The sequence below is a fragment of the Notolepis coatsorum genome, assembly GCF_963971535.1.
Source record: "Notolepis coatsorum genome assembly, chromosome: 16".
NCBI classification, from domain to species: domain Eukaryota; kingdom Metazoa; phylum Chordata; class Actinopteri; order Aulopiformes; family Paralepididae; genus Notolepis; species Notolepis coatsorum.
Genome location: NC_140180.1, coordinates 72,124,203 through 72,151,811, shown reverse-complemented (window position 1 = coordinate 72,151,811; position 27,609 = coordinate 72,124,203). Strand labels below are relative to the sequence as shown.

The 27,609-nt window shown below is 41.8% G+C and overlaps 1 protein-coding gene across 1 annotated transcript in view; it reads right to left on the bottom strand.

Moving 5' to 3' along the window:
- Window positions 1-17,565: 17,565 nt before the first annotated feature.
- Window positions 17,566-27,609, bottom strand: part of sh3bgrl (SH3 domain binding glutamate-rich protein like) — a 54,594-nt gene continuing 44,550 nt past the window's right edge. The window contains exons 2-4 of the mRNA XM_084331310.1: window positions 26,778-26,963; window positions 21,691-21,771; window positions 17,566-18,655 (exon numbers count right to left, since the gene is read on the bottom strand). Of these exons, the coding sequence (XP_084187436.1) occupies window positions 18,620-18,655; window positions 21,691-21,771; window positions 26,778-26,963 (303 nt within the window). The 3' untranslated portion in view covers window positions 17,566-18,619. The remainder of the gene's footprint in view (window positions 18,656-21,690; window positions 21,772-26,777; window positions 26,964-27,609) is intronic.

Sequence of the window (27,609 nt, the reverse complement as noted above, 5' to 3'; positions counted from 1 at the left end):
GACAGGCCACCATCGCTGCTATTGGATCCCACCTGCGGGTCCAGGTCCTGGGGCTCTAAGACCTGAGCAGTGGGGGTCAGGCCTGGACGTGCGACCAGGAGAACACTGAACAGCAGAGAGCGAGTCCACAGTCCACCACCCATACTGTAGCCATGCTGGGAATGACAGGACAGAGGGAGAGAATGGGACAAGGGACTGACGGGATAGGGAGGAGGGGGAGCAGCCGTGTGCGCCCACCCGGACGGACACACACACACACACACACACACACACACACACACACACACACACACCAGTCTACCCAATGAGATGGTTGTCACTAATGTGCACAGGAATCCCTGAGCTAGCAATGATACCCAACCAGCAGTAATGAGCTCAAGGGTAGTGCACACACACACACACGCGCGCGCACACACACACACACGCGCACACACACACACACACACACACACACACACACACACACACACACACACACACACACTTGCGCACACACACACAAACAAACAAACACACAGTTATTGTTGTTTGTTGTCTTCATGTACATCAACAACGAATAGCCAAGTAAATAAGCAAATTAGTCCGATCTCTCTTTAAATGTGTTTTGAGTTAACTGGCCCTGTCCAAGATTTAATGTCTAATAATTTTAAAGGGATGAGCATTTTTGGATGTACATCTCTACTAATTTTCATAAGGAACACAAGTGGGATGTCATTGTGACCTGCGGTGCTTCTGTGGCTGACATTTCTTTATTTAGTTGCAGCTACTCTGATTTATTTTTGTCATACAGGCCCAGCCTGCATTCTCATAAATAGTGATAAGGAGTGATCATTTCCCAAAAGTGGGCTAATTACCTTCCAAACAAACACACAAGTTTTGAAGATGAATGTGTAAGGCATTTTTCTTTATTAAGTAGTTGAGATAGTTAGGAAATATGGTAGAGAGAAAGAGAGAACACAACTTTTGGCAGAGGTCATAGGTCAGAGGTCATTAGTCGAGAGACGGATTCAAACCCATGCCGTTGCAAGCACGTGGCGTGTGCCCCTGCCTGCCGAGACACCGGGACACGCCTAGGTACTTTTATTCAGTGATGAAAGAGCTACACACATTTTATTAAATTTCAAACCTGTATTTAAACTCGAAAGGCAACTGAGGTTTCCCTCATTTACAGTCACATGCAGTGTACATACAGAAATAAGCATAAAAGCACATCAAATCACACAGCATATGAAATATAGACATCAAGACAATTCTGAGGAAATCCTTCAGTTTTTATAAAGTAATTTAGAACTGAACTTTGTAAAGAAACTCAAAGTATATAGTAGCTGTACTGTTGATCTGTAAAATAATACAGAACTGTTCTGTAAAGTAATTCAGAACCATATCCTGTAAAGTAACTCGGAAGTGATAAGGCTAAGTATATTGCAAATAATTATGGTTCTGACAGTGTAAAACATTTTTCATTGAAAATGTTAAACCAACTTGAAGAGAGAGACTGAATGCTAAGAGAGATGAGCTGAGAAAGAAAGAAAAAGTTAAAATGACAGATATTGAGATGTGGGAAGAACATGACACATGTTTTAAGCGTGGAAATGGAAGTAGAGAGAAGAGAGAGAAATAAAATAGCTGGTAGTGAAAAAGTCTCATGACACCTCTCCCTCTCTCTCCCCCACCTGTACTGATCTATCCCTCTTTGTCGCTTCTTAAGGTGGACTCCAATCTCGATGCCTATCCATGCCCGCCGGCCCCGCTGCTCCAGAACCAGGAGGCATGTGCAGCCGACCCCATCCGGCAGCCGACAGGCAGAGGCACCCGCTCCACTACCGCAGCTACAAACACTACCACCCAGCTATGGGTTAGGGTTAGGGTTACAGTTCCAGATGGGACCACAACCTTATCGAATATCTTTGTGATAAACATAAGACATGCAAACCACGCTGAACAAAGATACAATGAGGAAAAAGCCAAGGCCAAAAGGCAAAAACGTAATCGACAAATATGGCAAGTAAAACACACACTACAGACACTACAATATCATCTCAAAGTGTTAGTAATATATATTGAACTTTGTTTGGAATTATTACTGTCCGAATGAAAGATGTAGTTAAAATGTAGTATTAAAGGACAATACCAGTGCTACATGTCACTTTCCATTGTCAACATCGGTCACATGGTTTACATAAACCTCGTCCATTTTTCATCAAATAGTTTTTTTGTTTTAGTTTTTTAAATTCACGTTACAAAAATGCACCTGAAATATGTGTGAACGTTAGAAAAAACAAATGTAGGCTATCATTAAAAGTCCTCTTCAAGCAAAACATTTTGTTTGAGATGCAGCATGAAGCATTTGACATTGTGGATCAGTATTGTTTTCTAACTCAATATTTGAGATATTGAAATAAACTAATAAAGCAACTTTTTAATTTACATGTAAAAGTGGTTACAAAATAAATGTTTGCAATCGATTCAGAATCATAAAAAAAACCTAGTTTGACTCCTCACAAGGTACTTAACTCTTTCTCTGCCAGCTATTATCCTCATCCTGTAGTAAATGTGCCACGCTTTAAAATAGGCATTTTCACTGTGCGTCGTGGTGTTTGCAGGGCTATATCTATATTCTATATTATAGCTATGGAGACAATACTATAGCTCATTTGACAGTACCTATCCCTCGTTCAACATGTAAAAAAGAATTAATTTGTTCATGTATACGTTTGCGTGTTATCCCGTTGTGAACATTGTATAGTTTCAGAGTGATACTGGCTAATTCCTGGGAACTGCGTTATGGAGCGATATGTGAATTTTGCTAAATGCGTTCGCGTTACTCGCCTGGACACGCTACTGTTTCCAAATCAAAGGTATATAATAGTTATTATGTTTCATCATGATGCATCAAAGGGGGGGGGGGGGGGGGGGTCGTTTTTTGATGCTCTGATCGTCATCAACGGCATTCGTTTGGAATACTACATACGTTGATCGACTGGATCGATATGAAATCATTGTAGGATCAAGGTGGAATTGACGTCAGATAGTCCTTACCTTTGATCGGGGTTATTCCAAAAAGAATATTCCAATAGTCTGATCATGATTTCCAGTATTGATGTCCATTGGGTCACTGACATAATCTGGCAACACATGCATCAAGGGGCAATGGACACATTCCAATGTGATCGGGTGAACCGCTAGACTTACCTGGATAACAATTCTCCGCCCGGATGAGATTAGATGTGACACACAGTCTGGAACAGGGTTTCAAAGGGTGGGCGATACTGCCACCTAGCAGGATCTGTCCGGTACTGCACTCTAGGGGTCTCAGTATGGCTTTTAACGGTAACATAGAGGTCCGTGACACTGAATAGAATATTAAAATAGAAAAAAAGGAAAACGGACCAAATAACGTATATATACGGGATTGGCGTTCAACGGTTGGCGAGCAAACACGTATATATATATACCAGTGTATGGCAACAAAAGAGTATTTAAAGTTTCCAAATTTCTAAACGTTAATAGTTTGTTTTCTTTGGTGTATGGGTTAATGAATTAGGTTGTAGAGACGTAAGACCTAGGTGGGTTTGACCTGTCATAAACCTATGCGATATCAGATACCAAAATAGAATTGAATAAATACCTAGACACCATTGTGTCCAGAGACTGTCTTGGTTCAATATGTGACGTGCATGCCTGCCATACTAACACTCACTAATTAGGTTGTAGTCATATACAATCTTATTGAACTTTAGGAATTGTCTCCTAATCATTCTGATATTGATTTCATTATTTTTATTCTTAAGCCTCAGACCACGGATTTTTATTTGCATCAAAACACATCATGACATTGTGGTTATAGGTACTGGGAATATTTCTAAGTGTTTACCATCAGAAAATCTATTATAATCAGTGGGAAGCTAAAAGTGCGCTTTTCGTGTAATAAGTATGTAATACTATTTGAATACTATATAATATGTAGTAGTAATACTATATATATATAATACTGATCAAGTTCATTCCAGTGATGTGAGAGACAATATGGGGCTTATCACTTGTCACTGTGATGGAGTGTATGTACTGTAGTGTCAGAGAGCCAGGTTTCAAGTTAAAGTGTTTAAAAAGAAATCTATCTTGTCTTTTGTGATTTAAAAATTGCTGTTTTGTTTGGAGACATTGTATCAATTGTCTGTTTTTTTTCTCCTTTTATATTTAATTACCTTATTATGGCCATGTCATACATCTATGGATCGGCCCGAATCTCCTCTTTCCAATGAGTTAAATCTGGATTTAGTACCACCAGGCACCCATGACAGGGCAGCAAAGACCGTTAATAAAATCTACTGTAAGTACAGTTACTTTTGTATAATGTCCATAGCTCTGCCATTTTTTACAGGATTGCAACGCAGATTTTTCCTAGACATTCACAGAGAGGTAAATAAACAATACGTTGAGGTTTATTCGACCCGTGAGATATAAACACGATTTTCACGACAATATTTGTGAAATAAAAATGGTTGGATACATTTGTATGCAGCTGGTGTGAGCTGGGTAGTGTAGTTTTATGAAATTTAGATGTCCATCGAAAGCCTGGGTCTCTTATTTCTTAGGACTACGATTTTATGACGCTTCATCCGTTTCCGGTGCAATGCGCAGAGATTTTTATAAGCTCATATTTAGCTAATAACACTTAAAATCATTGGTAAACAAACGTAGTGCTGAAAATATACACTTGTCTTTGACTGCTGTTTTGATAGGGTTAGGGTCTTTACTCTTGGCTACATTTGAAAAAGAAACGCAACATCTCTTAAAGGTCCCCTATCTTATAAATGGCCTTTTCCAGTGGTTTGCATTGTTTTCTAGCAATATGGGGTTGTACCAACACTGACTAGATGTGAAATCTCTACCCAGTCCGGTTTCTTCAGTACAGCTGAGACAAGAACCTCCCCCACTGAACCAAGCCATTCTGAATGGACTCGCTCGCTGACGTGAATAGGTACTGATCTGCCACCGCCCGCCCACACTCAACTGTGATACGTTTAAATTATGAGCAGCGAGTAGAAATAATGCGGAAGCGGTTTCGACAGCAGAGACCTTCAGCTGTTCCACTCTCAGCACTTCCTCAAAAAGCATAGCTCCAGAGTGCTTATAAATCCCAGCTTTACCCGCCGCACTGTTTTCTATGTGCATTGAAAACTTCAATGCTTCTAATAAGCTTTGCAATGTACCCTTGTAATGTTAATGTTAATGTAACGTAACGTTAGCCGCTAGCTAGCCAACCCACTCACACACAGAGAAGACATTAGCTTCGCTGGTTAGAATGGGTGGGAGGGGTTCGGGGGGGAGCTCTCGCTCTCTCTCTCTCTCTCTCTCTCTCTCTCTCTCTCTCTCTCTCTCTCTCTCTCTCTCAATCAACTGTCAATCAAAGCGCATTGTGGCGCTGGCACCACATCACCCCCACCCTCATCCACCTCCACTGGCTTCCAGTCAAGTCCTGCATCAATTTCAAGATCCTCCTCATCACCTACAAAGCCCTTCACTCCCTTGCCCCCCGGTACCTAGCGGACCTCCTCCATCCCTACATCCCGCCCCGGGGGCTGCGGTCCTCTGACTACGGTCTCCTCTCCATCCCCACCACCAACATGCGGACTGTTGGTCCCAGAGCCTTCTCTGTGGCCGCACCCACCCTCTGGAACTCACTCCCTCCAAACATCCGTAGTGCTACATCCCTGCACTCCTTCAAATCCCAACTCAAAACCCACCTTTTCACCAAATTTGCAAATGACTCTGCCTGATTTCCCCTTTTTTCTTTCGTTTTCTTTCTTTGTTTCCTTTTGATTATTATTTTGTTCTTATGTTGTTCCCTGTCCCCCTCCCGTTAAGCGCCTTGGGTCTCCTGAAAGGCGCTATATAAATTTAAGATATTATTATTATTATTATTATTATTATTATTATTATTATTATTATTATTATTATTATTATTATTATTATTATTATTATTATTATTATTATTATTGCGAGTATGGGCAGAGCCCAGTCAAAAACAGCTTGGAGTCTGGAAGGGCAGAAAGTGGTCCACCAAAGTACTTGATTAAAAATACATAACAATGAATTTTATTGAAAAAAATATTGTGGCCTGCCTTGCTTGCCTGGTGAACCTCCTGCCTGCCCTGCTGGTGAACCTCCTGCCTGCCCTGCCCTGCCTGGTGAACCTCCTGCCTGCCCTGCCTGGTGAACCTCCTGCCTGCCCTGCCTGGTGAACCTCCTGCCTGCCCTGCCTGGTGAACCTCCTGCCTGCCCTGCCTGGTGAACCTCCTGCCTGCCCTGCCTGGTGAACCTCCTGCCTGCCCTGCCTGGTGAACCTCCTGCCTGCCCTGCCTGGTGAACCTCCTGCCTGCTCCTTTACGTTATCCCTGGATGTTTACTCTTTGTTTGGTCCCATGAGTCTTTTTTGTTCCCAGGCAATTGGACTTTAATTGTTCCTGTGGTTTCTTTTGATACTTTGTTATAATTGCTTTTTGTTGGACATTTATTCCCTTTTGTGTTCTTGTTCTGTTTACCCCAATTCCTAGTATTCCCCTGTTCCATATATCTTTGTATAATAAATATACCCACTTTTGGGTTTTACGCCAAGCGCTCCAAACCATCGCCAGGCGACACAGCTGTGGTGGGCGTGATGACCGTGATCTCCACCAACAATGAGAAAGCTTACCATAGAGGTGGAGACTAGGAAAACAGCCATGGGGCTTGGATGGATGCCACCGAACTCCACATCCGCTGCCTTGGTGCCTTGGTGCGCACCACAGAGTCAGTAGAGATCGCTGGGGGTGGTGGTGACACGGGGAATGGGGGGACCAGTCAGGTAGGCTTGGCTGACAAACTGGTAGATGTCCAGAACAGCATCTGTCATGCCATGCGGAATAGCACACAGCAGTGCTGGGTTTTTCATGGCTATCTTCTGTTTTATCTTTCGTAACAACAAATAAATGCTGTTAGTATCAAAGTATTGATTATATAAGTGTAATCAAGTAAGGATAATAGATTTTACTCTAGTGCTTCTTAAAAATTCCAAAGGAAAATGTATAGGGGTACAATACAGGATGGATAAGAATAATACAGTATGAGGTTAATCTGAATAAAACATTGAGGTTAATCTGAATAAAACAGTGGGGGTTAATCTGAATGAAACGGTATGAGGTTAATCTGAATAAAACAGTATGAGGTTAATCTGAATGAAACGGTATGAGGTCATTCTGAAAAAAAGTTAGTTAAATCTGAAAAAATAGTATGAGGTTAATCTGAACTGCCTCCACCTTCAGTGCAGTTTGTCCAAGAGCCCCTTTACACAGCCTTCTCAAATTATACTTTTAGCTGAGACAAGCATATAGGTTGTAAAAGTGAAATCCAAGTTTGGAATAAGAGGGCTTTGGTACAGCAGAGGACAGTACATAAGCAAGTATTTCACCCGGGCACTTCAGCATAGAGTAAAACACTAGAGCACTTGTGAAGTCTGCACATTTATAGGGGAGGTGACTGACGTTTCCACAACCATCTTCCTCAGTGTTTTAATTTGGGTAGTCTATTTTGAAGTGCCCAGGTGAAATATTTGCTTACATGCATAAAGGTTGGTCTGTCTGTCCGTCCCAATTTCTTTTTTTTAAGAAAATGTGCTTGCCATGAAATCTTATCTGATAGACATAAAATGTGGCACAATGATAGAAATTGGATCAGGAGGTAGAGCAGTCGTCTGGTAATCGGAAGGCTCCCAGTTTGATTCCCGCTCCTCCCAGCAGCGTGTCGAAGTGTCCGTGAACAAGTCATTTAACCCCTATTTTTTTTCCTATTTGTGCGTTCAGTAGAAAACTATCCGGCTGCAAACTAGCCTAGGTTAGCACAAATTAATGGAACCGGTTACAGACCAGCTAGCCTAGCTGTTGGACAAAAACACCTCTCCATGAGTTTTAAGTTAGGCTAGTGGTTTGTATCCACTTCCATTCAAAACATTTGTATCGATCTTCTTGTCTGACTCTGGAGAAGACGGTAAGCACATTTCCCATAATGTTGGTGTGTTCCTTTAAAACCTGTAAACCTCTTCAGCAGTGCACTTGCAAACAACCAACACATAGACCTAGTTTTTGACTGATTGTCATGTATTCATCCTCTTCCTTGTTCTAGGCCAGTGGTTCTCAATCTTTTTTTCTGCATTTAAAAGTATGATCTCTGACCACTGTTCGTTACTGTTGTAACTGTCTTCGTTTTCTTTTGTTAATTTGTTGTGCGCCTATAAGAATCTACTGATAAACTGTCTTGTTTTGTAAGCTCGCCATCGCTGTAAATTAGGGTAACCTCAGTGTCTCACGGGTTGAAATAAAGGTTTGAAATGAAATTAAGTTCAATAAAACAAAATGCGAATGCACACTCAGAAATATCTGGACAACAGAAGTGAATGTGCAGTTCAAAAAACATAAAGAAAAATAACTAATATAATAATAATAACTTTATTTGTATAGCACTTTTCATACAGAAATTGCTGTTCAAAGTGCTTCACAGCAGACTATGAAGATGTGCTTAAAAGCAACAACAAACAACAAAATATAAAGAGCAGAACAAAAGTGTGCGTAAGACACAATCCCAACCGAGGCTGGAGGGTCCTACCTGGGGTCACTACAGCAGAGCGTGTCCCGGGGCTGGAGGGTCCTACCTGGGGTCACTACAGCAGAGCGTGACCCGGGGCTGGAGGGTCCTACCTGGGGTCACTACAGCAGAGCGTGTCCCGGGGCTGGAGGGTCCTACCTGGGGTCACTACAGCAGAGCGTGTCCCGGGGCTGGAGGGTCCTACCTGGGGTCACTACAGCAGAGTGTGTCCCGGGCTGGAGGGTCCTACCTGGAGTCACTACAGCAGAGCGTGTCCCGGGGCTGGAGGGTCCTACCTGGGGTCACTACAGCAGAGCGTGTCCCGGGGCTGGAGGGTCCTACCTGGGGTCACTACAGCAGAGTGTGTCCCGGGGCTGGAGGGTCCTACCTGGAGTCACTACAGCAGAGCGTGTCCCGGGGCTGGAGGGTCCTACCTGGAGTCACTACAGCAGAGCGTGTCCCGGGGCTGGAGGGTCCTACCTGGGGTCACTACAGCAGAGCGTGTCCCGGGGCTGGAGGGTCCTACCTGGGGTCACTACAGCAGAGCGTGTCCCGGGGCTGGAGGGTCCTACCTGGGGTCACTACAGCAGAGCGTGTCCCGGGGCTGGAGGGTCCTACCTGGGGTCACTACAGCAGAGCGTGTCCCGGGGCTGGAGGGTCCTACCTGGAGTCACTACAGCAGAGTGTAGTCCTTTCAAGGAATGAGGGTTGACCTCAGCCACCTGTACACCTCCCTCAACAGGAGGGCCACAGCCTAGGGAACCTGTATAATAGATACAAAAACTACTTCTTTCAATCATCATATTCCATTTGAATCATTTCATATTTCATGACGATTTTACAAGCTACTTTACAAACATGGAACAAGCGACACAAGAGAAGTTAGTTTCGTCTGGTCGTCTCATCCTCCAATCTTCTCCCAAGTTCTGTCTCAGCTTTAAGTTTTATAAACAGGCTGTTAATATCTTTTTCAAGATTCAAGATTCAAGATCTTGCCCTTCCCACTGCAACTGTAACTATAGAAAGTTACGTGACCGAATGTCTCCCAATACCCCCACCAACTGTTTATCCCATAGTGTGGCCTGTCTAATCTCTAGAATTAAAGTTAAGAAGAAGTCTTTATTTGTAATTTCAGATTACCGCACACACACCTGCGAGATGGGCGACCCACAGGAACACACGCATGCACTGAGTTGCAGATGAAATGTCTCTCTTTCCCATCCCGTCGTCCTTTCCCCCAAGGGCAGCCGGGAGCAGACATGGGCGTGGGGCCGCGCCCGGGGACCAATCCAAGTGCGCCTGTCCGTCTTCGTCAGGGACGCGACAGCGTTAGCGATCTGTTCTGCATGTTTTTCCATTGGGTTTATCTTATCGGGAGGGGAAACCCTTGCGAGCACCGGCAGAACATGCAAACTGCACACAGAATGGCCGGGAGATACCCCACCTGGGTACCTGGCAATGTGGAAACCTGGTCCCCAATCGGGAATCGAACCCATCCTTCTAGCTGTGAGGTGACAGTGTTGACCACTACACCACCGTGCCGAATACGCATAAGAACATTTGTTCTGTGACCACGATGGTATTCAACATTATTCATCTATGCATGTGAGATGCATTGCCCTCATAGAGATGGACAAAGTGAGACCTAGATAATCCACAATACCTAGATGTCATTGATTGCAATTCTCATAGTGTAAAGAATGAGCCTGGTCCAAATCTGACTTCTATGTACCGCTCTAGTTTCTGACCACAGCTGTTATCTTTGAAATACAAGTATTGTATTGCCCTTCTCTCCATACACCTGATAATCACAGGTCACACCCCCCCCCCCCCTTCTCTTCAGTGGTTTCTCAACTCACTATATAGATTTGAATTGAGTAAATTCCCCTTACATAATTCTATGGTGAATTCTGTCACCTCAGAACCCCTGATGGTTATCGTGAGGCTGAGAACGGGCCGCGCAAAGATCTAAGATCTCACTCTGCTTCAGCTTGCTGTAACACAACATATTGCATGCAGTATACTGTATGTGTTTGTGGAAAGATTAAGAAAATAAAAAGATTATAATAATAAAGATTCTGTATTATGCATAAATCACCTCATATTCTCAGATCAAAACACACATTTCCCAACACTGAGTTAGAGAGAGAAAAGAAAATAACGTTGGGCTCAGGAGATAGTTAAGGCCCCAGTCAAATTTAGCTGGACAGCTAGTTAAAGAAAAGAGTTTTCCTCCAGATGATGGAAGAATGAAGTTGCCTCCACACTGTGTTCCCGTAAGTCTGTGGCTATGTAGAGAACACTTTTTATTATCCCTTTTGCTTCTGGCTGAATCAAGGTGTGGCGTAGTCTGGGCCTCCAGTCCAACATGTTATTATACATATATAATATAAAAATAGTTAAGGGTTTATTGCAATAAGGGATAAACACCTGATAAGGTATTTATGTAAGGTGTAACACCTGAGGGTCCTACACCTGATAAGAATTTTTGCTTCTTCCTATTCCTAGAGACGGTTTTGTTTATTATTTTATCTTACTTTATTATTTTTTCTTTTCACAAGAAATTATATAAATATTTAATATAAAAAATATTATTTTATTTTACATTGTTATTTCTTGATTATTTATATTTGTATTTCATTGTTATTTTATTTGTCCCTGATTGGTTAATTCATTCATTCAACAATGAGCTGAAGGGATTGCAAAGGCCTCAGTCATATTATAGACAGTTAATGAGATTAAAGAAACTGACCAAATTTTATTCCAATTTACTCCGAGATTTTCCCTCCACATACGACAAAATCAAACGTCACATCTGGACATGTATTTGCTATATAAGCACGTTGTTTCATGGATGTATGTGCATTCAAAGTGATTTACGGTATATGTATAAAACAAGTATAACAAATATTTCCAACTTTTTAATTAGACAATGTCGACAACAAATAAAAATGTAATTCTTAAAGAAACATGCACATTAATAAGACATTGAAAAGTATAGTCTATTTAGTCAATATATTGATCAGTAAAGCCTGACTTTGTTTCAGTGTTCTCAGTGATAAAACAGTATTTTATAATAATAACTAGGAATGTATTTGATCAATTTGAATATGGTGTACAGTTTGGTACGACTGAGGCTCATGTCGCACTTTTTCAAACGTTCAGAATATCGTCCTAGAAAATTCAAATCAGTAAAGATGATGACCAAAGCAAGTATTTGTGGGATTTAAAAATATATATATATTATTTTATTAAATGTTGTCAATCAGTGCTTGGTTCTCACATAGCCTTGTTAATGGCATCAGATCTCCAATCTCCATCCACACCAGCTTCTCCAGTGTGCAGTATATAAGTCACAATAGGCCTATTTTACAAATGTGGTAGAAAACCTTGGTGTATTCATACTTTTTAAAAGGAATATGAATACTGTACAATTAAATAGAAATAACAGGCAGCTTCAGCATTATGTAATACTAAACACTAACAGCAGATGGCTCTGGAGAGCACGTAAATCCAGCCGAGGCATCATTTCAACAGCAGTAAACAAAGTGATTATTTTATGTTGGGAAACCAAAAGTGGAGAGAAGACTTGTGATCCATTAAATACAGAAAGCGTATTAATTTCAGTTATTTTCTTTGCAGTTATATTATGTCCCATACGTGTGCTTGCTTGGATGTGTGTGTTAATGTGGATCCTCCGATATCCGTAGCACAGGTGAACTGAAATGGGACGAGCAGGGAGCTGTATTCTGGGTGCTGAGGTAACCGATGGCTTGGCCGTGTTCCCCTGCTAGCCCCTGTCCCAGCCTCGCCTCCAGGGAGTCTGGCCTCTCTGCATGGCTGCTTGGCTGTGGGGGAGGCACCAAGCCCCAAAGCAGGCTGTTCCCCGGGTGGGAGTCGCAGCGAGCCAGGCTGTCAGTCAGATGCTGCAGGTACACCTCATCCAACTGTTTCCCCAAGAATCCATTGAGCAGGGAGTTAGACATGGGCTCAGTCCCTGACCCAGGTATCTCTAGGCTACGAGTCAAACTGGTCCCCATCTCCAGGTACCCCTGGTCAGGTACAGGAGTCCCCTGCTCCCCCCGAGGCTTGTGAGTATGATGTGTTGAATGGAGGGGCAGTCCAGATGTCCAGGGGTGAGTTAAGTTAAGATCTGTGCTTATTAGTGGACTGCCCGAGTCGCCTGACTCCTGCCCCAGCCGGAGGTCTGGGTAGTGTTGGAGGAGACTACAGCTGACCGAGCCATCTGAAAGGGCAAGGGCTGCTGAGCACCCAGGGATTGGGAGGGCGAGATGGGGTTGAGACGCTACTTCTAGTCCCCGGCTTTGGGTGGAGCCTAGCTCTTCCTCCTTGGGGCCTTATTAGAAGGAAACACACGACTGATTCAGGACCATTCAGTTTAGACATAACCAGTGTTAGTATGCCATCTGGCAAATCAAGAAACCATCAAGTAATTTAAAATCTATTTCTAATACCATGAATTTGAATAGACTGGCATGTTGAAGTACTATAAGTAGGTCCGATTCCACATCACATATGTTGAGTATTTACTTACAATATTACCGTATTTGACGATATCTATAGTTGTAGTAGTAGTAGTAGTTCCTTACCTGCTTTAGCTGAAAGTGTGTTTGAGCTGGAGAGAGGTCCCCAGACAGAGTGTGTCTCTATCCGGTGTAGTTTGGTGGAAGAGGTGCTCCGTTTCTCCTCTTTATAGCGGAGGACTCTCAGAAAGCCCTCTCCCAGCATGGCACTGGCTGGCTGGCCTCTCTCTCTCTGTCTTTTCACTTTTCACTGCCTTCCTTTCTTATTGCTGTTGGTGCTGACACACACTGTGCACATAGACTTATGAAGCTCAACTGGCTTCTTTCACTTCTGCAATGCACATTAGACATTACACATACTCTACGAAGAAAACGGTACTTCCTGTAAATAACAATGTGAGGGTTGATACTAAAGAGAAGTGCAAATGTTCTGGTGGCTCCAGGATTACTTACTTACTTAAGATGGACACCAGCTGGAAAGAGAAAGCCTGGACGGCCAAAGAACGCCTGGTGTAGAACAGTTAAAGACGAGCTGAGAGAAATGTATCTTACACGGGGCAAGAAGACACAGAGAGTATAGCTAAAGACCGGGCTGAATGGCATTGAATTGTCAATGCCTTATTTCCCACGTGAAGAAGAGGATTAATGCTACCTTTGGTATCCTGTCCTGGTCCATTCTGTGTGTGGCCTATAGTCATCTAAGCCGCCGGCGTTTTATTTCAAGGACCACACTATTGCAGCCAGTTTTGTGGTGCAGCTCCTTAATATTTTGTTGGGGCAGATTTTCCACTGGCACCCGTTGTAGAAAAGCATTGATCTTGTCCACGTCTCCTTTCACCACTCACCAGCATTCTGAGCCATACATCAAGACAGATTTGACATTACTCAGGGGTGTAAAGTACTTGAGTAATTGTACTTCGTTACAATACTTAAGTACTGTTTTTGGGGATTTGTACTTTACTCGAGTATTATTAGGTTTGTATACTTGTACTTTTAGTCTTTTACTCAATTACATTTCAGAGAAAAAAAACATACTTTTTACTCCTTACATTTAAAATGCAGACCTACAAAGTACAAATCTTGCAGGTCCGACTATTTTAATTAGTATATTTGTTTCTCTGGCCGAACTAACGTTAACGTTATTAATCCTGCAGCCGCGCTTTATTTAAAAACAGCCAATCAAATCCCCATCAATGGAAAATGAACTCGCCCATACCCATGCTGATTGGTCCTAGAAAGCAGGGATCTTTGATTAAACACCTGCTATCAGAAGAATACAGTCAGAACAAGTTTACTTTTACTTTTTTAGTACTTAAGTACATTTAAAAGTAGACACTTTTTTTTTACTTTTACTCAAGTGTGTTTTTAGCCAGATACTCTGACTTTTACTCGAGTAAGATTTTGAGACGGTACCCATACTTTCACTTAAGTATAATTTCTGGGTACTTTTTACACCCCTTTGCTGTTATACAATCTAATCCAGGATTGCACAGATATATAGATTATTGTCATTCTGAGGAATACCACACAGATCTGGACCCTATGGTACACGATCCAATGATTGGCTGAACACTATAAGCACCTAGAGTTTGTACTGAACTTGGGAAATCGTTTAGCCTCTGTGCTCCTGACACGTGGAACATCATACGACAAACTCTAAAACTATTAGTCTTGGTATCCTTTTTTAAATTCCAGTTTAAATCCTTGATCATCAACCATTCCACCATAATCTTGTTGTTTGAATTAATTGTACACAACTATTGTGATTGCATTTATTGTACATCTATTGTGTATTTATTTTGTACGTACACTCAACGTGGTTGGAAAATGAGGGCTTTGCCCTCAATTCATCTTCAAGTTGAAATAAAGATTGAATGAAAACAGATCCAGAGACTCCAGGGAATAATCCTGTTTTTGAAGAATATGTCACGAGTCGTACAAAGCAGAAATATGAATCTGAAAGTATCTGCTTCTCCTAATATTGTGTTTCATTACTCAATACTATGACAGTTGGAATGTAAATTGTTTTAGAACCAACACGCTCACATATGGAGGAATACGTGCACTAAAAACACTAAAACCGGGCTTGATTCACTTGGCTTCTGTGTTTATCTTTTAGCAACACACTGTTTCAAGTTTCAAGTTTCTTTAATAGTTGTCATACAGAAGTACAGAATACTTTCATACAAAATGCTTCTTACTGTTACGCTCCAGAGACTGTGCTAGACAAGATAGTATCAAACAACATAGTATAGCATGTAATTTAGAAGAAGAAAATGAGGTCACAGTGTTCGGTATAGACATATGTACAATGTTCTGAGTTACCATATAATATACAATACTATGCAGTGTACTAATGTACAGTACTATATAGTGCAAAGCAGAAATGGGATGAGGTACAATTTAGGTACAATTTACAGTAAGGTGTACGAGTTGTAGTGCAATCCTTCATCAATAAATATAAAGTGTGGGGAGTGGGTGCTACGGTGTGTTTGTTTAAAGTGGGTGTGTGCTATAAAGTGTGTGGAGTGGGTGCTACAGTGTGTTTGTTTAAAGTGAGTGTGTGCGTGTGGATGTGTGTGCTATGTGCGTTTGGTGGTTGTTGTTGTGTAGTGTTCATTGTTCGTTTAGCAGCCTGATGGCCTGGGGATAGAAGCTTCTTCTGAGTCTTTCTGTGCTCGCCTTGAGACTCCGGTATCGCTTGCCTGACCGCAGCAGTTCAAAGAGGCAGTTGTTCGGGTGACTGGAGTCTTTAATGATTCTCTTAGCCTTGCCCTTGCAACGCTTGTTGTAAATGTTCTGGAGGGTGGGGAGCCCCCCTCCAATTGTGCGTTCGGCTGAACGTGTCACTCTTTGTAGTCTGCTTCGGTCTTGTGCAGTGCTATTCCCAAACCAGGAGGTGATGTTGCCAGTCAAGATGCTCTCTATTGTACATGAGTAGAAGTTCTTAAGGATCTTCTCACTGACTTGGAACTTCCTTAGGCGCCTGAGGAAGTAGAGGCGTTGTCGTGCCTTCTTCACAACACTGTCAATGTGTGTGGTCCATGTCAAGTCCTCGGATATGTAGGCTCCGAGGTACTTAAAGCTGTTGACTCTCTCAACCGGTGCCCCGTCGATGCTGATGGGGCTGTAGTCCTTGACCCCCGACCTCCTGAAGTCCACAATCATCTCCTTTGCCATGACAATACAGAAAACATTCAAGTTCCTGGTTTGTGAAATTATGCTAGTGTTCCCCAGAGACCTTCCATTAACCTCATATTGTTATTGTCATCATGGAAGAGATGATTTTGGACATTGATTTAGTCTTGAATTATGTTACTCAATGTCTATATATAAATATAAATTGATGTAGTTGCTTGTCCATTATGGACTGTGCACTTTAAAACTCAGCCTTTAAATCCAGGTTAAAAACCTACCTGTTTACCTAGGCCTTTTAGACTGAGCCTTTTAGTCCAGATATTCTGATGGTAAATGGTGCATTTATATAGCAGCTTTTATCCAAAGCACTTTACAATTTGTTCCTCGCATTTTACCCATTCACTCACATTCTCACACCGACGGCAGAGGCAGCCATGCAAGGTGCCAACCTGCTCATCGGGGCCCAGGAGGAGCGGGAATCAAACCAGGAACCTCCGGATTACCAGATGACTGCTCTACATCCCGAGCCACTGTCGCCCCATGATCTGATCTCACACCACCATGTGTATAGTGTTTTCTTTTAGTGCAGCAATACAGTGCAACTACAGTGGTTTTAAATGTGCTTTAGAATTATTATTTTTACCTACTTACTATTGCCAAGTAAAAGGACAGTGTGTGTGGGAGTTCTCTTCTCGTGCTTATGGGGACATGTTCTCCTACTGCACCCGTCTAAAAGAAACCCAAGGTGTGCACAAGTCTTTACTCTTTTAACCCTTTCACTACCGCGCTACCAAATGGTTAACCCTTTCACCGTGACAATACAGAAGGTTAACCCCTTCACTGCCACCCGACAGCAGGTTAACCCTTTCACTACCACACTACAGAAGGTTAACCCTTTTGTAGTGTGATAGTAAAGGTACCCAATTTCCAAGATTCTGCCTCCCACCCACTGGACACCATGATACAAGAACTTGGGAAATCTGCTTTTAGCTTCTGTGCTCCCGACACGTGGAACATCATATAACAAACTCAGTTTAAATCCTTGATCACCAACCATTCCACAGTAATCTGTAATTGTTTTAATTGATTGTACACATTTCTATTGCATTTCTTTATTGTATTTATCATGTATTAATTATTATGTTTGTATGCCCAACGTCATTGGAAATGAGGGCTTGCCCTCAATGGATTTTTCGCGTTGAAATAAAGATTGAATGAATGAATGAATGATAAAAAGCTGATAAACAGCTACACACAAAATATATATATATATACTCAGATTCTGTAAACTCAAAAAAATATTTTATTGTACATAAAAATAACATGTTATCATAAGGAGGCACGGTGGAGGGCAGGCTTCTTTCAGTGTATCCTTCAAACGAGTGAAGAGATGTTTCGTGATGACAGAGAAAAGTACAGGCTACTAACATTCAGGGTCGTGTCACTCTCTACTATTTATTTTTTCATTTTCTTTCATTTATCAACAGAATTATCTCATCCAAAAGAGTTTGCTATTAAAAACAGCATTAAGACTAAGTGATCGAGAAGCAAGCGGGCCTCTGGTATTAAACTCCTACAGAAGGGATGGCTCTGGTACGCCTGCTTTCCTGTGCAACTATTCAAATCTAAATGTGTCATTGTGTTTTTTCCAGAATACATCACAACGTATTTAACGACACGCCAATTCAAACTTGCAGTGTTGAATTTAGCTCTCCCATAATTTAAAGTGACCCCTTTTGACCAAGTAGTGATCACTTTTGACTTCATACACAGACAAGGATGCAGCCGATAGGCTGGCTGTGCACATCACCATGTTTTACACAGCAGAGTTTCAATTTGATATTCAACTCATCATATCCTTTGATACCATCAACTATGCTGTGTGTTTTTCTGCTTTTATTTCTCTTTTCCTTACAATAACTTTTGTCGTATGTGATAATGCAGTCTCGAACAGGAAGCTGAACAGAATTGCCTTAACAATCTGTTTACATTCATACTGATGGTGATGATTGATAGGCGATTAGGCCGAAATGTTTAGTCGGTTGAGGTTAAGGGCAGGAAACGAGATTAAGATTTAGTCCCTCCTCTTGCTACAGCTGATTAAGGCACAGCTGAACACAGATTAATTCAAAGAAATACACATACTTAAGAAGGAAAACAACCCATATATCAATAAAGTTGAGTTGAGTGAAATTATGATTTTGTCAACAGATTTTCGGAGTCTAGGTCCAGGAGTCTAGGTCCAAGTCTAATTCAGGATCCGGGGCGGGGGGGGGGGGGGGGGGGGGGCTGAGGACATGGGTAGAAGCCTGGTGAGACTACTGCTGTTCTTTCCTCGCTAGAGCCTCAGCCTCCTAAAACGAAAGTGAGAGACAGAGAGAAAGAGGGTGTGAGAGAGAGCGAATAAAATGGAGGATATTGTACATCCTCTCCAGTGTGACACAAAAAAAACCTCTGTTTCTATAGTAACTGGCACACCTCACTGCAGTTCCTCTTTTGACAGAGGGGAGGAGCCAGGGTGCGTGTGTGTGTGAGAGAGAGAGAGAGAGAGAGAGAGAGAGAGAGAGAGAGAGAGAGAGAGAGAGAGAGAGAGAGAGAGAGAGAGAGAGAGAGAGAGAGAGAGAGAGAGAGAGAGAGAGAGAGAGAGAGAGAGCGAGAGAGAGAGAGCGCAGTCATCGGGGTACATGGGGATATTATAAACAGATGTATTATGTAATATGTGTTCTTTCTGTACGGACATCACACTGTGGCAATAAATATGAAGCAGTAAGGCAGGAAGTCAGGTTAGGCTGTAGGAACGGGTCTGCAAAGAAAATAAAGCTGTCTGTGTGAGCTTAAAAGTCTAAAATAGTGGAAAGAAAGATTTAAGAGGCAGTACTTGCCACAACACTCGACAACGAGAGGCCGCTACGTACGGAGAAAAACAAACCAACCCCAAACGACCAAACATACAGTCGGGCCCCTCGCACGCGCCTCCACATCAGCTTCAATCTGTCAAGTATTTCCCTTACTGATACACGCCTAGCGGTACTTAATAGCGGCCTATCTTTCGTCCCGTCCTCCTCAAATCGATGATTTCGAAATCGAAACTGATTTATTTCCGGATTCCTCGGAAACATCAAACTACATGGATTTTTTTGGGGAACACTTGGGAACTACACTTCTACACAGAGGTCAACTGGAACATGCAGGGGGCTACAAGTAACAAACCTCACGGAGAGGTCACGCCCTTCAGAAGTAAAAGTTATCTTCTACCCCCAGGAAACAGAAATGCTTCTGTTGACACTTATTGTATGTTTAACTGGAACTAATATTGTATGTCATTATTTCATACTTTTCTCTTGTTTACACATTTTCTCAGTGATTTACTTGAGTATTTTTAGTTTGTTTGTATTAAGTCTATAATGCAGGAAGTTTGTTTACATTTCATGTTGCACAGGGACACTTTTAGGTGTTGCACACGGACACCTTTAGGTGTTGAACAGGTTAGGCTCACGTTGAAAGCACCTGTTTGCTCATTATTGCACTCGCCTCCTAGCTCCAAGAGGAAGATGTGATATGCTTGTGATTCACGACATCGAACAATAAGAAAAAAATAATGACAAGATTCGCTACAACTTCACAAGGGAACAGAAATGGGCATTAAACGAACTGAAATGCGATCCGATCACTTTTGTGAAACCCCCCAGATAAGGGAGGCAGAATTGTGGTTCTAAATACATGACTGTGTGAAGGAATGTCACAGACAACTCTCAGAGAAAAGGTTTTTACAGAAAATGTGTATTGTCACACTTACAGAATATTTTTATTTGAACTAGTCAGGCTACTTTCTGAATATACAGGAATTGAAAAGGTCACTCAATCTAACTTTGAAACGGCTTTGCTGAGAAGGGAAGCTTTTTGGATTTCTTTGAGTCCTCATGGTTTAAATGAAGAGTTTGATCTGAGACCATTTATCCGAGTTGATGTATATAGAAATGTATGTTGATGTATATAAAAGTGACATGTACTGTGTTTGAAATGTAGTAGAATACCATTTATTAACGTATGGATTCTAATGGAAATGATAATGTCTAAAACTGTATTTGTCTAATCGGTTCCAATTATCCATGTGTATAGGTGTGGTTGCCACCATTTATGAATGGTTACATTGTTTGAGACCGTGAATCTTTGTGGAAGTCATTGGACATATGGAAATTGGATTTATTCTGACTGACTATTGGATATATTTTTTTCTATACTTTCTATACTGTCCAGCCTGATGTTATCATTGGGAATGGGTCTGATACTCAGACGAGGCAGGCCTTTACAACGATGGCATGGTACACTAACCCCCCCCCCGCCCGTTCATGTGTAACGCTCGGTAATGTGGGATGGACCTCCACAAGCAGTATTTGGAATGGTTGATCAGATAATTGGATTATTTCTTTTGCATTACATCAGAGACCAGGTAAGGACTCTATATATAAAATCTTGCGTTGATCTGATGTTTCTTTCTACCGCGATCGACGCTGTCTGTGGCTGTTTACCGTTGAGCACAGGTGGCGGGGGGAGCGCCCCGCTACGAGGGCCATTTCATGTATGCATGAGGAAGGATAATAACGATAATCTAGCATTGATTTCAGGAAGATTCGATAATCAGGCGAAAAATGACAACGTGTTTAGTGTATTCCACTAAAGGGCTATTATCGCGTCTTTTTCTGGGATTACTAAGAATCACCAAAACTATACTCATGTTCAAAACGGTATAAAATGGAAATGTACAGATGAAAAAACAATCTGTTTTGTACATGTTGACTGGAAGCAACTCACTGACAATCGACGGGTGTATTAGACCCATAGCTATAATATAAGATATATTTTAAGCACTCGCAAATCTCGCAGTCCCCCCATTGATTAAAACAATGGCGTACTAGCGCCCTCTGGCGCATTAAGCTATGGCGCAGAATGAGTTAAAGGGTATTATATTTACAATATTTTTCTTATTTTCTAATCATTGTTCTAATGTCTAATGATTGTTATCTAATTGGTGTAGTTAAGTTTATGTTTGGTGTGCACACAAGATACCCTGAGGAAGGCTGTGAGCCGAAACGTGAAAGGAGAAATGAGCGTGTGTCTGGTCTTCACAGTTTACATTTACATGACATTTTGCATGACAAGTCAGCAGGAAGGGTACAACTCTGGCAGCTAAGGGCGAGTAACATTGTTCGTCAAACAGTGTTGAACTTGAGTGCTACAGTCTTGAGTGCATAGTAATAAACATATTAGCATAGTAGGTAGTAATATAGGCAAACATCTGATGTATCAGTATGAAGGTTATTATTTATAAAGAAAAATATTACAAAAAAAAAGTATATATATATTCCAGATAAAGAATTGAAAGGTCTACCTTGGAGCCGGGGGGAGCGGTCAGACCCAGGAAGGCATAGACAGCGTTGTCCTCTCTGGCATCGAAGAAAGCCTCGTAGTTCTGAAAGCAGAAGAAACAGACTGTTGACCCTCTGTGTCTGTTCACGGGTCTGGTTGACCCACAACATTATTGGGATTTAAAAACAGAGATTCACTTTATCTCAATTACAAGCAATCTAGACAGCATGGTTCATATTTGCCATTTACCCCTGCTAGATCACATTTATCAATAAAAGTGCTATTTGTTTTTTGTGATAAAATTGTGAAAGAAAAATAATCCATTATTATCAAGACATGAATGGAATAAAAAATGTTTATCTTGAAAAATATAAATTAAACAGGGTGGAGGCAGACAGTTACACAGTAAACCTTTTTGTAAAATTGTTACCACGTTTACTTGTTTTCACCTACAATTTCCACACTTTTGGACACTGGAACCCAATTGATTGATTGATTGAAAAGTTTATTAACAGATTGCAGAATGGGTACAGTACAGTACAGCTCAATACATACAATTGTTAAGGGGATGCAGACCAGAGAAAGACTTTCGTCTTGTTTACATCAGGGTCCCCCATTTTCAATTCATCATATGACACACACGACATACAGATAGACAGTACTGCTACATCTATACATTTATGACATACCAGATTTGCAAATACAGTACTGTTTGTGATACAAAAACTGTCCAGAAAAAGAGTGTATATTTGACATAGAAACTGTACGTTGGAGGAGGTTGGGTAGGTGGGGTGGGGTTGGGTGGGTGGGGCTGTACATTGGAGGTGGGGGGGGGGGGGGGGGGGGGGTTGGGTAGGGGGGGGGCACTGTACACTGTACATTGGAATACTGACAAAGCCATACTTGGTCTTTACTGTACAACTAGGTTAGGACATTTGTAGGGGCCAGTTTCGAATTGCAGTCTCCCGTAGGTGTTCTTTGAGAGTGCTTTTGAAAGTGGGTAGTGATTCACATTCCTTTACAGCTTTGGGTAGGGCGTTCCACATTGATGTGGCATAATTGCGAAACGTGTTTAGTCCCTTGTTTGAGCCGAATCTGGGTTTAACATGATTTGTGGAGCTCCCTCTGGTGTTGTGATCGTGGTATTCACTGACCTTTGGGAAGTATTTTGACATGTACATGGGTACCTTGGTCGTGTAGTGTATCTTGTAGACCAGGCCCATTGCAAGTTGCTGTACTCTGTCGTCTACTCTAAGCCATCCTAGGTTGGCAAAGTGGGCAGGGGTGAGGTGGGTTCTAGGAGTAAGGTCAAGCAGTAGTCTGACTAGTTTGTTTTGAGATGTTTGTAATTTGGTTTTTAGTGCCTTTGAGGTGCTTTGGTACCATGAGCGGTGCAAGCATAGTTGTAGTACCCTTGAATGAGTGCTCCTGCCAGAGTCTTCAGGGTATTCTTGTTTACCAGAGAGGAGATCCGGTACAAGAATCGAGTTACAAGAATCGAGTTCTGGTTGACTTATTTTATTACATGGATGCCATTTTGTCACAGAAAGATTAAATCAAATCAATTTATTTATAAGGCCCGACAACACACGTTAATATGTCCCCATGGGCCGTACATGTCTTCTTTAAACAAGGCAAGAGAAAACATAACAATAAGTCAAGAACAGAACAAGACACCATAAGGTCCAACACATTTTTAATAAATGCAAATAAATGAAAGAATGCAGCACCCAGACATACCCCACGCGACAAGGTAAGGAAAACTCACTAAAACCTAACAATAGGGAAAAATGCTCCACAGGCAGGTGTGGAGAGAGAACCTTAGAAGGGCCATTCAAGGGGGGATCTCCTTCTTAGATGTCGGTGATAGTAGTGTTGCAGACTAACAGTTGGTAAGCATGCACTCAAGTGTGTAGTGAAACACAAGATGATGCATGCAATAGCAACTGAACATTTGAAAGATTAAAGATAGAGCTGATAGCGATAGCAATGAACATTTTGATTAGATTAGCCTCTAGGATGGAACCCAGGTAGGTCATTTCATCTTTCCTTGTGACAATATTGTCACCCACTGTAACTGAGAAGCTGTCGGTCTTGCTGAGTTTTTACATGTACTTATTAAAATGTGTACGGATGGGGGTACACACTCAATGAAAAATGTGTTTTACATGTTCTTCATAGTAAATGAGCCAAGGCCAATGAGTCTCAGGTTAAAGAACATTTAAGTAAACACTGAAAACGGGTCCCACAGACCAGAACACAGCACAATGTCCCTGTCCTCCTGCCCCTGTCCTGGGTGGAACCTACCTCCAGGCTCCATGCTAGGGGTAATTTTACCTCGGTGTGTATATGGCTCAAGAGAATCAAATTTAGCTGAATCTGAAGGAAAATACGGGTAGAGGGATATGAGTCAACATAGTTCATGGCCTTCAATTGATGACAAACAAAAAAGGCTTAATTTTCATGGCAGTATGCAGGATATGTTTGGGCATGATCTTGGCACCCCAATGAACAACCAAAATGAGTTTCGTCTTTTGTGGCCAATTATTTTAGGAGATAATTACGTTTCACATATTGATCCCAGGTTACCGCGAATACCTACCCTCACAATTCCAGATAAACACTTAAATCTCCTATTTTACTAAAGATTGGTGAGATTTTATTTTTGGAAATCATAACAGCAATAATAAGGGTTAGGTGTAAACCAGAATTACTAGAATGTGTTGTGTTTTGTCTGTTAAAATGAGCAAAAACAAGGAAAGGGTATTCCCAGTAACTTAACAAACAAGTGCAAAAAATACAGTTCTAGAACAAGTATTTTAATTTTTTCTATCTTCAAGAAAGTGGAAAGGAACCCAACATTTTCAATTGTCTGCACACAATTGTTGTTTTGTTATTCCAAGATGGCATTTGAACTGAATTTTGGAAAAAAAAACAGGTATTCCTGGTCACCTGAGTTAGGGTTCACCATGCCCCTAGTGTGTGTGTGTACTGTATGTGTGTGTGGGTGGGTGTACACTGTATGCGTTTGTACAATATTTGTGTGTACTGTATGTATGTGTGTACTGTATTTGTGTACAGTATGTGTGTACAGTATGAGTGTACAGTATGTGTGTGTACAGTGTGTGTACAGTATGTGTATACAGTATGTGTGTGTACAGTATGTGTGTACAGTATGTGTGTGTACAGTATGTATGTGTACAGTATGTGTGTGCAGGGACCGAAAACTAAAGCCCGCCGCCCGCCAGGGGCGGGCTGTTTTTACCTTTGGCGCATGACACTTAGAGGACTGCCCGCCGTGTGGCGTGTAGACGTGTAGTTCATAACTTCATAACGATACTCTTGTGCGAGTACAGATTATAGCCGCTCGTCTTTTTTTCTCCGCCGCGAGATCGTTAAAAAACTACAAGTCCCACATCGCACTAGGTCCAATCACAGTAGAGTGACGTGACTGGTTTCATGAGAAAAAAAGCAAATGACCAATCGGAAGCTATCTGGCTTGTTTACTTCATCTGCTCTAGTCTATATCGGACCTCCAAGAGCTAACGTTACTGTTTAAACAATGACCCAGTCAACTATTCACTTTTAGTTTAATACATGACGAGGCATTGTCTAACGGTATCTAGCTGGCTAGCTACTGATAGCTGCTGATATCAACAAATGCTCCAGCAATAGTCTACTCGAGTGCATAATACCTCCGGTCCCTCGTTAGCTAGCTTAGCTAGCTCACGTTGATCCATATGTCCCAGTAAACTAAATTGTCTTAACGTTATCTACCGGGCTAGCAGTAGCTACAGATAGCTCCTGATATCAATGTCTTATAACATTGATTGAATGCGTATTCTAGCTGAGGGCATGTTGAATGTGATTTGACAAAAGAACGGTAACGTTATAAATAGGTCCAGCTGCATCGCCGGAGAATCCTTGCATGCTGAATGTAGGGTCTAGCTGAATATAGGGTCTAGCTGCAGGGCCGGAGAATCCTTGCTGGAGCTGGAGGCTACTCAAGTATACACACAGACAGTGGAGCTGTTTGCAGATAGCAAGCATTTTGACTTATTGCGTGGTGGCGATGTCTCGCAGATAATACAACTACAAGTATGATTATATAATATATATTTTATTTAAAAAAAAAATTTATATAAAATATATATATATATTTTTTTAATCAAAAAAAATTTGGCAGGTAAGAAATATGCTTGGCGGGTAGACTCTTCCCATCTACCCGCCACTGGCCGGTGAGTCAAAAAGTTAATTTCGCTCCCTGTGTGTGTGTACAGTATGTGTGTACAGTATATGTGTGTGTACAGAATGTGTGTGTGAGATAACAGTGTATCTTCATTGATCTCAATCAGCTCTGCTCTGTTTTGTTTCGTCAGCACTTTCTCTGCCCTGATGAGACAAGATACAGGAGCTGGGAGGGGGGGTCACATGTAGGAGGGGGGGTCACATGTAGGGGGGGGGGGGGGGCACATGTAGGGGGGGGCACATGTAGGGGGGGGTCACATGTAGGGGGGGGGGGGGTACATGTAGGGGGGGGGGTCACATGTAGGGGGGGTCACATGTAGGGGGGGGGGGCACATGTATGGGGGGGCACATGTAGGGGGGGGTCACATGTAGGGGTGTGTGTGTGTGTAGCTTGTAGCTAACGGCCTGGGCCTCCATGATGTGTTGTTAGCTTGTAGCTAACGGCCTGGGCCTCCATGATGTGTTAGCTTCAATTAATTAATTACCGGAATACATATAAGTTACCGTGAATACCTATATGGTAATGGTATTCCTGGTACCCTCTCCTTTTCACAAGTAACCGGAATACATACCAATATCTAAAGTTACCGTGAATACCTATCAGGTAATGGGAATACCTATTTAGGTAACCAAGAATACCTAGGCATGGTATTCCTGGTACCTCAAGGTATTCTCGGTTACGGGAATACCTTTCTCCAGTTACCGGGAATGCTTTACAGATCTCTCTCTCTCTCTCTCTCTCTCTCTCTCTCTCTCTCTGTTTAATGAGACTACTGATAAATGGTGTTTAATGAGACTACTTGTAAATGGTATTTAATGGTAAAGTGTTTTTGTGTGTGTACAAACATGTGCCTGTCTCACCCCGCAGTATTTGCTTTCGTTGAAGATCTGTGGGGGGAGGGGGTTCCCAGTGAGGGGTCTCCACTCGTCCGGAACGTTCGCTCTCATCCACTTCCTGTTGTCCTCATTGGCGGCAATGTCACACTCCTCAAACCCAATCTTATTGGCTGACAGGAAGCTCATAACGTCCTGCTGTTGCTTCTTAATCTGTGGGGGGGGGGGGGGGGGGGAGGAAGTTGTCAGTTACAGTAGATGTACGGAAGGCAAATAGGGCTGTATGATTTAAACCAAGAATTCATTATTATAATTAATTATTGTTATTATTGACACAGATATTCAATGCATCATGACAGGCCTGATTCAGTGAACCATAATTGAATATGCAATTAATAGCTTACACCAAGATATATTAAGTATTATTTCAAAGCACTACTAATTTATTAATTAATATAAAACATGTATTTTGATTGATTTCAATGATCGGTCTTACAGATAAATAAGAAACAATGATATTATATGGCTTTACACTCCATAGTAGCAAAGAGATGTAATACTGTAAGTGGGTTATCTTCATTACTAATAGACCTCTTGTGAGTTATTTTTTTCCCCATCTGCTTAAGGCAAAATAAGAAAATGTTTTCCTTTCCCGTTTGTCGTCCTTGTAATGTGGAAATTGCATTTCACCAAAATTATTTTATGTTTTGTTAACATTTAAATTTTTAAACATTCCTAACATTAAACGACTGGATGTTGCAGAGAATGCGCTGACGCTGGTGACCTGATCTGCAATGCTAAGCTAATTTTGGCTAGCGATTTTAACTGTTGCTTCGAAATTCGAAACCCCCTGCCTTAT